The sequence below is a fragment of the Selaginella moellendorffii genome, unplaced genomic scaffold (genome assembly GCF_000143415.4).
Source record: "Selaginella moellendorffii unplaced genomic scaffold, v1.0 SELMOscaffold_78, whole genome shotgun sequence".
Lineage (NCBI taxonomy): Eukaryota > Viridiplantae > Streptophyta > Lycopodiopsida > Selaginellales > Selaginellaceae > Selaginella > Selaginella moellendorffii.
This window is the reverse complement of record NW_003314339.1, coordinates 690,333-702,637: the sequence shown is the minus strand read 5'-3', so window position 1 is coordinate 702,637 and position 12,305 is coordinate 690,333. Positions and strand designations below refer to the sequence as shown.

Below are 12,305 nucleotides of genomic sequence, written 5' to 3'. Positions count from 1 at the left end.
AAAGTTGCAAACTTTGCAGCGTGAGGAGGAGGAGACCAACCATTCCGGTCGGAGGAAGCGACTTTCGATCGTTGCTCGTCAGCTCAACTGTGTGTGGAACAAGATGGAGCTCGAGGATACGCGTGAATCAGCTTTAATGCTGGAGGGTGTGTTCCGTGGCGATCCAGTGCGGATTTTACTGGATAGTGGGAGCGATGACAACTTTGTTTCGGCAAAGTTTGTTGCGGAGCATCGCCTGAACACACGTGGAGTTGTTCCATACACAGTGGAAGGTGCAGCTACCTCTGCTCAGCATTTCGATGCTTGTGTCGAGGGGCTGGAAGTGTTGGTTGGCAAAACCACACTTGTGGAGACTTTTTATCTCGCGGATATCCATCGTGTGGATCTCATTCTTGGGATGCCATGGTTGGTGAAGGTGGATCCAGAGATAAAGTGGAGCATTAAGCGTATCTCGCTGGAGTATGGTGGCGTTAAAGATGTGTGGTTTGGCGAGGGCGTTCAACCACCAGTTGTTATGCTCTCTGCTACATCTTTGAAGCGGGCTTGTCGTAATGGAAAAGCACTTTCAAGTTACTTGCTGTTTGTTCGTGACTTGGGGGACCAAGGCACGTGTGGGGGAGAAGCAGCAGTACGGGATGTACTTGATGAGTTTTCTGATGTTTTTCCATCTGAACTTCCTCATGGATTGCCTCCATTACGAGGTGTGGAGCATGGGATTACATTGGAGCCGGGGACGCGGCCAATTTACCGGCGTCCATTTCGGTTAAGTTATGCGGAGGAGCAAGAAGTTCAGCGACAAGTCAAGGAGTTACTTGAGTTTGGATTTATTCAGCCAAGTAAGTCTCCGTTTGGTGCTCCGGTCTTGCTTGTGAAGAAGAAGGACGGTTCAATGCGGATGTGTATTGACTACCGTGCTTTAAACAAGAAGACAGTAAAGGACAAGATGCCGATGCCACGTGTGGATGATATCCTAGACAAGCTTGGTGAAGCACGAGTGTTTACCAAGATTGATCTGAGGAGTGGATATCATCAGATTGCAATGGATGATGCATCTATCTCCAAGACGGCATTCAACACAAGCTTCGGACATTTTGAGTTTACAGTTATGCCGTTTGGTTTGACGAATGCACCGGCCACATTTACTCGGTTGATGACGGAGGTCTTTGGGCGTTATCTTCATGAGTTTGTGGAGATTTTCTTGGACGATATTCTTGTTTTTAGCAAGAATATGGAGGAGCATAGGGTGCATTTGCGCAAGGTTCTTTTGTTACTTCGAGACAGCAAACTTTATGCGAAGAAGAGCAAATGTGAATTTGCAAAGTCGGAGGTGGAATATCTAGGCCATATTGTGACATCTAAGGGTGTCAAGACGGATCCAAGGAAGGTGGCTGTGGTGGAAAACTGGCCTACACCGACTACAGTGGCCGAGTTGCGCAGTTTTCTTGGTATGGCTAGTTACTATCGACGTTTCCAGCATAAGTTTGCAGAGGTGGCTATTCCGTTGACGCGGTTGTTACGCAAGAATGTGCCATTCGAGTGGAAGACGCCACAAGAGGAGAGTTTTGTGGCGCTGAAACGATTGTTGATCGAGGCTCCAGTGCTTCGCATTGCTGATCCATCGAAACCTTACGAGGTGACATGCGATGCGAGTGGTTATGCACTGGGAGGAGTTCTCATGCAAGAGGGACAGCCTATTGCATATGAGAGTCGAACTTTGAATTCCGCGGAGCAACGCTATTCCACATATGAGCAAGAGTTACTCTCTATTGTTCATGCTTTGCGGACGTGGCGGCACTATCTTTATGGTGCAGTGTTCGTGGTGTTGACAGATCACAAACCACTTGTGTATCTTTTCACACAGAAGGAGTTGAACACTAGGCAAGCTCGTTGGCTGGTCAAACTCATGGAGTTTGGGGAGTTTCCTATTGAGCATCGTCCGGGAAAATCAAATGTGGTGGCGGATGCTTTATCTCGTGTTCGTCATGTGATGACGTTACGAACACGATTTTGTCATCATTTGAGTAAGGTGGTCAGCGAGTTTGGGCAGTTGGTTGAGCATGCTCAGGCTCAGGATGCTGAGGTGGCCTCTTTGCGAGACCAGATGGAAGCTCCTTTCTCATTGGTGGATGGGATTCTCTACTACAATGGCCGTGTCTATTTGCCACGGGTGGATGCGTTAATTACTCAAGTTTTATTCCACTATCATGATCGTCCAGAGGCTGGTCATTTTGGGGGGAAGAAGACATATGAGTTGATTAAGCGCAACTTTTATTGGAGGAATATGAAGGCTGATATCCTCAAGTATTGTAAATCATGCGAGCTTTGTCAGCGGGTTAAGGTGCCACGGGAGAAGCCGGGGGGACTTTTGCAACCTTTACCTATTCCTCAGAGCCGTTGGTGTAGTATCTCTATGGACTTCATCACTTGTTTGCCACGAACACAGAGGCAAAAGGAGCAAGTATGGGTTATAGTAGATCGGTTGACGAAGTATGTGCGGTTGTTGGCTCTTCGGAAGACTGTCACTGCCTCAGACTTGGCTGCGGTTTATTTGGAGAAGGTTTTTCCTGATTTTGGTTTGCCGGAGGACATCATTAGTGATCGAGATTCAAAGTTCACTAGTGGATTTTGGAAAAGCTTTGCAAAGGCTATGCAAGTGACTTTGAAACTCTCGAGTGGAGATCATCCTCAGACGGATGGGCAAACCGAGCGTGTCAATCAGGTGGTGGAGGATATGCTACGTTGTAGCATTGGTCAAAGGCAAGGACAGTGGGATCTATATCTTCCATTGGTGCAATTTGCTTACAACAATAGCCAACACAGTGGAACCAAGCTAAGTCCTTACTTTGCGATGTTTGGAAGGCATCCTCGAACAGCGGTGGAGTTGGGATTGCATTTGAGTAAGGACGTTCAAGAAAAGCTTGATTCCGAGGCAACTGATCTGGCCACAGAACTTGATGAGATTCTGGTGGTATGCAAACGGAATTTGCAAGCAGCTCAGGATAGAGCGGAGAAGTTTGCTAATGAGCATCGCCAATTCCGGGAATATAAGGTGGGTGATCTCGTCTTTGTGCGAGTGATCTTTCCGTCAAGTGAGCGGCGGAACACCTTGGTGCCTTTACGGATAGGGAAGAGTGATAAACTCTCCCATCGATATGCTGGTCCATATGAAGTGCTGGAGCGCATTGGTAAAGCGGCTTATCGGGTGCGGCTGCCAGCTGGGGTGAAAATTCATCCAGTATTTTATGTCAGCCAATTGAAAGGTGTACTATCTCGGAGTGACGGGCCCAATGCCTCCTTGATGTATACGGCTGTGGAAGATGGACCAGGAGCTTGAGCAGGATTCCCCAGAAAGGGTGATCACCGGTACAACTCGTCCTTGGGACAAGGACTTTGTTGGGGGGGAAGAATTGTTAGGCGCCAGCTTTGACTACGTGGTCAACGTCGGTCAAAGGGAGGCTCAAGGGTATATTAAGGCATGTTAGGGTAAGGGACTTAACCTACCCTAGGGCTCACAGTGGAGCGGCGGCGCAGTGGAGCTTTTGAGGTAGCTCGGGGGTGGTTGGGTGGTGAGGAACCTCAAGAGGTGGCGTAGCATAGTCTAGGGCAACTAGATCTTTGTCTTTTTGCGCCGGATCATAACAATTGATGAGAGCAAACTCTGCTTGGGAAGGTTTGAGTGGATGCAACCATCAAACGTTCGCGATGGATCCCTTGTTCGACATCAGGAGCGTCCACATTCCAAAGAACGTGCTCAAGAAAATGTTGGCATCATAGAGGCAGTATTAGACACCCAAATGCCAGTATATGGATATTTTTCTTTTTTTCAAAGTGGTGAGATACCGTCGTGAGTTTCACCTCCAAAACCACAGGAGTTGCAGCCACAACGTAAATAGAAAAATTAAACGGTGAGCTCAGAAATGAGCTCTTGATGATCGATAGTGTACTCGCTTCTCAAAGCTACTCCGAGCCCATTTCTTCTCACTGGCAACGTGATCACTAACCTGCGCAGCTCCAAAACGAAGAGTAAAAACGGAAAAGCATGAGAAAAAAGAAAACAAAGAAAGTTCCCAGCTCGCTCACTTCAATGCAGGTATCGCGCTGCTCGTCTGGCCACCTGATACAGATCAAGAAGCGCTCGTCCATGAAAATGTAGCTTACACAGATATCGGCTGTAGCTATCACTCCCAGAGGTTTAGGGTTTTTAACGCAGCGATGGCGAATCTCTTCCAGGGTCCGGGACTGCCGTGGTGCATTGGCACGGGGTTTGGAGCACCAATGCGAACCGGGACCGATCGTAAGCTCCATCTATCGACATTTCCAGCTCTGACGATCGTTTCTTACAGTGGGGCCATTGCTATTTGATTCCGTGGGAGAGCCTCAAACATTGCTGGCAACGGGGTGTAGATTGCACCTCTTTGATCATCCGATTCCTCCCCTTGAGATGGTTTCTCGAAGTCCTCAACCAAGGGGTTTTCTCACTCTGGCGCTTGTTTTCTCCGCAGCAATCACGTTACGCGGAGGAGGACGCATCGATCGGCTATGCTCCCGATTCTCTTCTCGACGGGCTCGTTCAGGAGGACACGGCTGCGAAGGTTGCTATGATCCACGACAGTAACAGCGTTTTTGGAAACAGACTGGAGTGTATGCAAGTGTGTTCCAAGTCTCTTTACTCTTGGTCTCTCGTTTAATTCTTTGCTTTTCTGTTTGCAGTGTCAAGATGGAAAGCTCCAGCTTGCATTTCCCATTGGGGAGGATTTCAGCAGTATAGGAAGCATACTTTGCGAGCGTGATCCCGCTGGTCGCTTGTGTCCTCTGAAAAAGCAAGACGACGAGCCGGATGTCGAGTTGTTCGGTGGCGTGAGGATGTCCGTCTCACCAACGTTGGGTCATCCCATCCGCCAGGTACTTCTGACTTCTTTCTCTCTTGCTCTTCTTTACTTTGTGGTTTCAGTTATCAGCGATGAAGATTTCGAATTCAAGCAAAGACGAGAGCATACTTGTCGCTAGGACTCAGCATCAAGTACATGTTACGAACATTCAAAGAGAAGTAAGTCTGTGAAACATTTCTGTCTTCTGTTTGGATAGCTTGATCAGGACTTTACAGGAAGACCGCATATGCTTTGGTTCACCCTCAGCGACGACTTACTTCCACGGCGTATCTCATGTAAGCTCTTCAGTTTGTGTTTCATGATGGTGGATCACAATGCGGCTCCCGCAGGTGGTCTGTAGTCCTTATATCGAGGGAGAACTTGCAACTGTCCTAGAGTCTGGGGAGGTTTACGTTTATGATGTCCACTCCACCAAAAAGTCTACAAACAATCTACGAGCGAACTTTTTAGTGCACGCGACAATGGTCGAGGCTGCAACAGCCGACAGAACTGGCGCTGCTAAGGTTCCAAAGGCTGTACTTGCTGAGATTCGGAATCTCAGAAGGAGCTGGTGGCGAGTCGAGTATGGCTGGCATCCGAAGCTGCTTGTCATAGCGAACGCTGAGGAAATCGTTTTATCCGACTTAAGACATGGCAATTCGACTACTCTACTTGCTACCGTTGGAAACAGCAAAGATTACTGCCGTCCGGGGCGCTGCGAGCAGGATCGCTTCGTAGCTATAGTGCGACCTGAGGAACGTGGTTATCATTTTGCTGCTGCGACTATGGAACGTATCATGCTCTTCGACATTCGAAGGCCGAGATTGCCACTACTTAAGGTTTGAAATCTTCTACTTTCTGCCAGCCTGACTCTTGCTTTTCGTTCTTTAGTGGGAACACTCGATGCAGGACGATTATCCCGGATATTTGTCTATGCATCCTTTGTCATGGCTCCGGCCTGAGAGAAATAATGATGCAGGTAATGTTTATTTTACATGTCAGAAGTCTTGCTGATTATGTCGTGCAGGACGAGTAATTCTGGCTGCGAGCTTTCGGTCTGGTGATGTTCGAGCATTCTGCTATGGTCCTCAAGCGCTATCTACTGAAGTCGTGTCAGGAGCAATTCCCAGATTTCGTGAGATAGAGGAGGCGTACTGTGCGTGGGATCTTCCTTCAAAGATGTTTACTTCTTGTCCTCGGAAAGTATCCATGGTAGCACTTTACGATTCTCTTTCCACTGGAATGGGGGACAGCTGTATTGAAAGCCTGTCTGGAGTTGTGGTTCTGCCTGGGGCAAAGACTGGTTTCAGCTTGCTGCAACTTACGGGTGCAGGTGACATTCTTAGTCAACCTTATATCGCATCCAAGACCTTGAAGAGAGAAAAGAACACTCAGTTGTGCGAGTATCCCGAACACTTAATAGGTGGGCTTAAATTGTTTCATGGTTTTTCTTTAACCATGATATATGCAGCTAAGAACGAGAAGACGCTTGTTATGAAGAATCTCCCTTTCCCAGCTATGCTCAACTGTATGACTAGCTTAAGCTCTGTGGTTTACTCACGCTGTTTTTATTTGCAGACGTCAAAGACGGACTGGTTTGCCTGGGGTCGTCTCATCAAGGCAAACGTAAGCTATGGGCTCTGCTTTACTGGTTAGAAAGAATTACTGTGATTTGCAGGGTTGAAGGCAACAATGATGGACCCTGTGGAACAATACCAGGATCGCATATACAGGGTTTTGGCGGATGTTGAAGTCCCTCTCTCCACGTATCCTTTTTCTTTTTCCTTCCTTCTTTTTTGTGTGTCTTGACGATTTTCAAGCCATGAGATAGCGTTTAAAGTGCTGCTCTTGGGTCTAGCTGACGATCTAGCACTACACGCAGCAAGGATGCCGTCAAACGTTAGTGGATATATTGATGTTACCGAGAAAACGCCATATCTGCTACCACCAAAGAAATATTTCGAAAGGAAGAAAACGTCAGTTCCAGTTCCTTTACCGGTGCTTCTGGAATTTGACGCTAAGGAAGGCAACAGAAAAACAACAAAAGAGAGCTTCCAACAGGCCCAGGACGCGGTTGAAGCAGTAACTTTAAAATTAAAAAAGAAACAAGAAGAACCAGTTATCTCCGCTGACAGCCACTTGTCCCTCAAAAAGTTATTATTCCACTCAAAACACCCAGATTCTGGAGCATCATCGTCATCGAGCATTCGCAATATGAAATTTCAGAATTATGTTGGAACACAACAACTTGTCGGAGGAGAAGATGGGTCGTCGAAAATTTTCCAGCGACTCAAACCAGGTTCGTCTGCTCTCAATCGGTTTTGATTCTAATTTTGATTTTCTTTTGCTGTGCTGATAGATGAGTTTGAACTGTCAACGTTTGGAGCCTTAGAGCGCTTGCAAAAGGACTTCGAGAAATGGCAGCAAAACTATGCTCCATACGCAAACTACATTAAGGGAAAACGCCTGTAAGGTGAATCTCTGAACATATTGATCCACGCATTGTATTTATGTTCTTTTTTGTTTTTTTTTTGTTATTTTGTTACTATGCATCTCTACTGGAAGGCATCCTGGCATCAACTAGACTCTGCCTGGCAGCCGTTCGCAAATTTTCTTCCAGGACCTATGTAGATCACGCTAGCGTAACTATTAGGGAGCCCAAATTTTGTAGTAGAGGATACATAGCACTCGAAGGTAATGCAGTGTATAGTAACGTATTTTGGGTTATTAAATCCACATCAAATTTAGTGTATTCTCTGGTAGAATTAACAGGGAAGCGCTCTCACACAGAAATAAATTAGCCTGTGCAGATGGTGAAGGAGCTTCCTGGAAAAGTGCTGGTGGAAGCTGCTCATTGCCACTTGCTAGATGGGCTAAAGAAGGAACTGTAATCGACTATGATTTCCTGGTAGAGTTCTTAAACAGTTGCAGCTCTGCTAGAGACTTGCATCACAAAAAACAGGTAACTCACCATAACGTTTTGCAATTATTTGCTGGGGCTGCTGCGACACTAATGTTTTTTCATAGCTGACGTTGTAGTGCCCACTTTGGGACCAGATTACCTATGCACTAGCGCAGTTCTTAACTTGATAGAGCTGGCTAAAATGCAGACACTCCGGTATAGAACTCTTGCAGAGCATGGCCATGCAAATTCTGGAGTTCATCTCTTTATGTCATGGTACTCTCTCTAGTACTTGAGCTGCGACTTGGTGATTAAAAATGGAGGAACCTCACCATAGTTGGAAGCTTAGGATTTCATAATAATAAAGTTTTCTATTTTAAAAAATATATATATAAGTGAAAAACAAGCTCAATAAAGTTTAACTTGATAAACGAAAGAGTACCTATTACAAAAACAAGGAGATTTTTAATGATGTACAATTATAAAATATACACATATTGAAAAATTATAAGTTAACTCAATTAACACATAAATAGTACAAGAAGAATATATAATCAATTATATATGAAGAAATATTTTCATTAGTTCTAGATGTATGTAGCTGATTTGATAAACACATCAATTTGAGATTACCTTTCTTGTATAATAAAAATGATAACTTGCAGCTCAAGTACTAGAGAGAGTACCATGAAGTTTTGCAGCTGTGGGTGTAAATGTTTGTGACAGTGTTGTTCCTCAGGATGCTGGTTCTTGCACCACTGCTACCCACTAATGTTTCAATCGTCTTTTGATGATGACTAGACTAGGTCCGGAGGAACAACCACAAATATTTGCATTTGCACCTGCAAAACTTTGTTTTTCTAGTGGGATGGTAATGGCAAATTCCATATGCATCCCTCCATCTCTACATTAACTAGTAAGTCTTACTATTTGGTCATCCAATTCTTCCATTTCATCTCTTTGATCATCCTATTCAATATGGTAGCCCTATGAATAGCATCTATGCCATTAAGCTTCTACACTCAGTCCAAGTGCTCTATATGTTTAATCCCATGACAGACACCTAAAAGGTATTATTAATTTATCAGCCCATTACACTAAAGCTATATCCATTTACATTTGTCTCTTGAAATGAGTACAATCTAAATCTCTTAACAAGGATCCATTGGAGGGCAAGTCTGGTGCCAACAGCTGCAGTAATTCTAGCTCTAATAAGTCACATCAAAGTTGTTGCAGTTAAAAAGCTTGTAGTTGGATCTCGGGATGGGGCGAATGGTCTGCCCTTGCGGGTGTGCATTGGTCCCCCCGTCCTTTGAGTCGGTGATGCTACTCTGGTCTTTATTGGTTGGGGTGTAGAGTCGGCAATGTTACTTTGAAAAAATTAGAGTGCTCAAAGTAGGTTTGTGCTTTGAATACATTATCATGGAATAACACTATAGCACTCTAGTCCTGTTGTGTTGGTCTTCAGGATCAGAGTAATGGTTAATAGGGACAATTAGGGGCATTCGTACTCCATTGTTAGAGGTGAAATTCTTGGATTTATGGAAGACAAACTTTGCCAAGGATGTTTTCATTAATCAAGAATGAAAGTTGGGGGCTCGACAATGATCAGATACTATCCTAGTCTCAACCATAAATGATGCCAATTAGGGATTGGCAGATGTTATTTGGATGACACTGCCAGCACCTCATGAGAAATCAAAGTCTTTGGGTTCCAGGGGGAGTATGGTCACAAGGCTGAAACTTAAAGGAATTGATGGAAGGGCACCACCAGGAGTGGAGCCTGCAGCTTAATATAACTCAAATCGGGGAAACTTACCAAGTCTAGACATAGTAAGGATTGATAGATTGAGAGCTCTTTCTTGATTCTATGGGTGGTGGTGCATGGCTGTTCTTAGTTGGTGAAGTGATTTGTCTGGTTAATTCCGTTAATGAACAAGACCTCAGCCTGCTAGCTAGCTACTTGGAAGTTTCCTCCAAGGCCAACTTCTTAGAGGGACTATTCACTTCCAGCGGATGGAAGCTTGAGGCAATAACAGGTTTGTAATGCCCTTAAATGTTTTGGGCCATACGTGCGCTACACTAATGAACTCAACGAGTGCATGTCTGTGTCAAAAGGCTGAGGTAATTTTTAAAAATTTCATTATGATGGGGATAGATCATTGCAATTATTGATCTTCAACAAGGAATTCCTAGTAAACGCAAGTCATCAGCTCGCATTGACTACGGCCCTGCCCTTTGTACACACTGCCCATCGCTCCTACCGATTGAATGATCCAGTGAAGTGTTCGGATTGCAGCGATGCTGATGGTTCGCTGCTGATGACACAGTAAGTTCATTAAACCTTATCATTTAGAGGAAGGAGAAGTCATAACAAGGTTTCCATAGGTGAACCTGTGGAAGGATCATTGACACACATCTGTAAACTATAAACTGCTGGCCAAGATTATATTTGTCGCAAATGTGACTTCGGGTATCGAAAGTTACCTGGCGACTAGTCCTTACGGACACTCTTACCTTACTGCCACGATGGCAGAAGGTCGGTATTGTTGGTTCCCTTTATTAGCCCCTCTTGTTCAAGTGTTAGTAAACTGGACTTTGCATCTGTACTTGGCCGCATGAGCATAAGGAAGGAATTCCTAAGTGTCTATTTAGCTGAGCATACTTGGCCCGGCTTGTTAGTTCTCTTTTGCTCTGTCTTGCACTGGCTTGACAAGAACCCTCGCGTATTGAGATTGGTCCCTCAATATCGCCACATAATAGCTTACCGTGTCTGCCAAACACCCTCGCTATCATGCCCTTTGTGTTAGTCTCATTTCGGTCCCAAATGCTATTTATGGAAAGTGTCCAGATTTGCTCATTTGGCATATCTATGGAATGTAGAGATCGTTCTGAACACAATAGTGTTCGTCCCGTGTCCAAATTCGCAATCTAAGGACATTCCATATTTAGTAAGTTTTGAGCTTGTCCCAAAGACTAACTCTTGATACTAAGGGAGGCTTGGGGTGAAAGCCCAAAGCATGTGTTCCTCAAGGGGGGGGGGGCTGTGGGGGGTTCCAAATGTATAGTAGGGATAGTGGGTAGGTCAGGCATGGCCGACCAACCTGAGGCATAGTCTAGCTCCCGCTTGCGTGCCTGTCCTTGTTCTGCGTCCGGCTTGGGTCTAAGCCCAAGTTCCATTCCATGCTAGTTGGTGGAGTACCCATATCCTCGCGTTAGGCCACCGGTATGCCAAAATAGCGCCAAACTCCATTTGGCTCCGTTTTGCGTGCTAGTCCTGGCATTGGGATGCTAGTTGTTCCAGGACTGTTCCAAGTCGCTCCGGGCCCCTGTCCCTTCGCTCCTTGGGCTTTATGCTCGGGAGTTGCTCTGTGGTTCAGTTCCGTCACTCCTTGGCTCCATGCTTGGGAGTTTGGCACCGTTCCTCTGTTCAGTGGCCCAAGGCCCTGAACCTCAGGTTCCTGTGGACACGTGGCATGGACACGTGGCATGTGACACGTGGCATCTGTCACGTGGCACAAAGAGGGTTAAGTTCTGCTTCGTGGTGTTATCCTACGGTAAATCACCATAGGATAAAGGGTCAAAACCATGTGCGCTACATTTGACTGTAGCGCACCTTATCTCTCTCCCCTTAAGCCAACTGGAAAAGGGGCAATTGCTTGATGAGAGAGCCCTTAGTGGCTATTTTATCCCCATTTATCCCCCAAGGTTCCAAGGATCCACGGTGACAGTATATCCAAATCTCATCCCATGATCACATGCGCTACAGTCACCCCCCCTTTAGAGATGTCAATGTCCTCATTGACTATTGACTAACAACCCCTACTGAGCCAAGGGGAACCAGCACCTCCATTTCTGCACTTAATCTACCAATCCTTCTATTGTGTAGATTAGCTATTCCATGTGAGGCAACTAGTCATCCACCCGTACCGCAGTCCCATGGTGGATACTTTCGTCCGTGGATACTCCACACAAGAGGAAGGACGTACACATGGATGCCCAATACGTACGATTTCAAATTTAGGGGTAGGAATATACCTTGCTCAAGGGTATATTATACTTTTAAGTAGCCACTAATCAATGGGAATCGAACCCGTGCCATTTGCTCTGATACCAACTGTAGCGCACCTTATCTCTCTCCCCTTAAGCCAACTGGAAAAAGAGCAATTGCTTGATGAGAGAGCCCTTAGTGGCTATTTTATCCCCATTTATCCCCCAAGGTTCCAAAGATCCACGGTGACAGTATATCCAAATCTCATCCCATGATCACATGCGCTACAATATTGTCCCCTGAGGGGCCATGCCCGGAGGCATGGCTAGCCAGGACACCTGGTCTGGCCACATGCACTTATGTAAGCGACCTTGGGCTTGAGTAGTACTGGGCTGGGAGATCACCTGGGAAGTCCAAACCAAGGAGTTTGCAACTTGTGCATGTGTGCCTCCTCCTTCCACTTGTGCCATCATCTCCCAGCCATTGGCTATGCGATGTGGCACACATGGAGGCCGTGTGATTGTTATCAACTAGTTGTTTTTGA

At 45.8% G+C, this 12,305-nt stretch overlaps 1 protein-coding gene across 1 annotated transcript; it reads left to right on the top strand.

Moving 5' to 3' along the window:
• The first annotated feature begins 4,189 nt into the window (after positions 1-4,189).
• LOC9662778 lies at positions 4,190-7,595 on the top strand. Its single transcript, XM_024660894.1, has 15 exons — positions 4,190-4,294; positions 4,344-4,444; positions 4,503-4,649; positions 4,711-4,902; positions 4,952-5,047; positions 5,105-5,164; positions 5,219-5,707; positions 5,760-5,847; positions 5,896-6,291; positions 6,340-6,396; positions 6,447-6,494; positions 6,547-6,634; positions 6,689-7,167; positions 7,228-7,341; positions 7,434-7,595. The coding sequence occupies exons 1-14, from the start codon at positions 4,213-4,215 to the stop codon at positions 7,338-7,340; spliced, it is 2,436 nt and encodes an 811-aa protein (XP_024516662.1). The 5' UTR covers positions 4,190-4,212; the 3' UTR covers position 7,341; positions 7,434-7,595.
• The last annotated feature ends 4,710 nt before the right edge of the window (positions 7,596-12,305 follow it).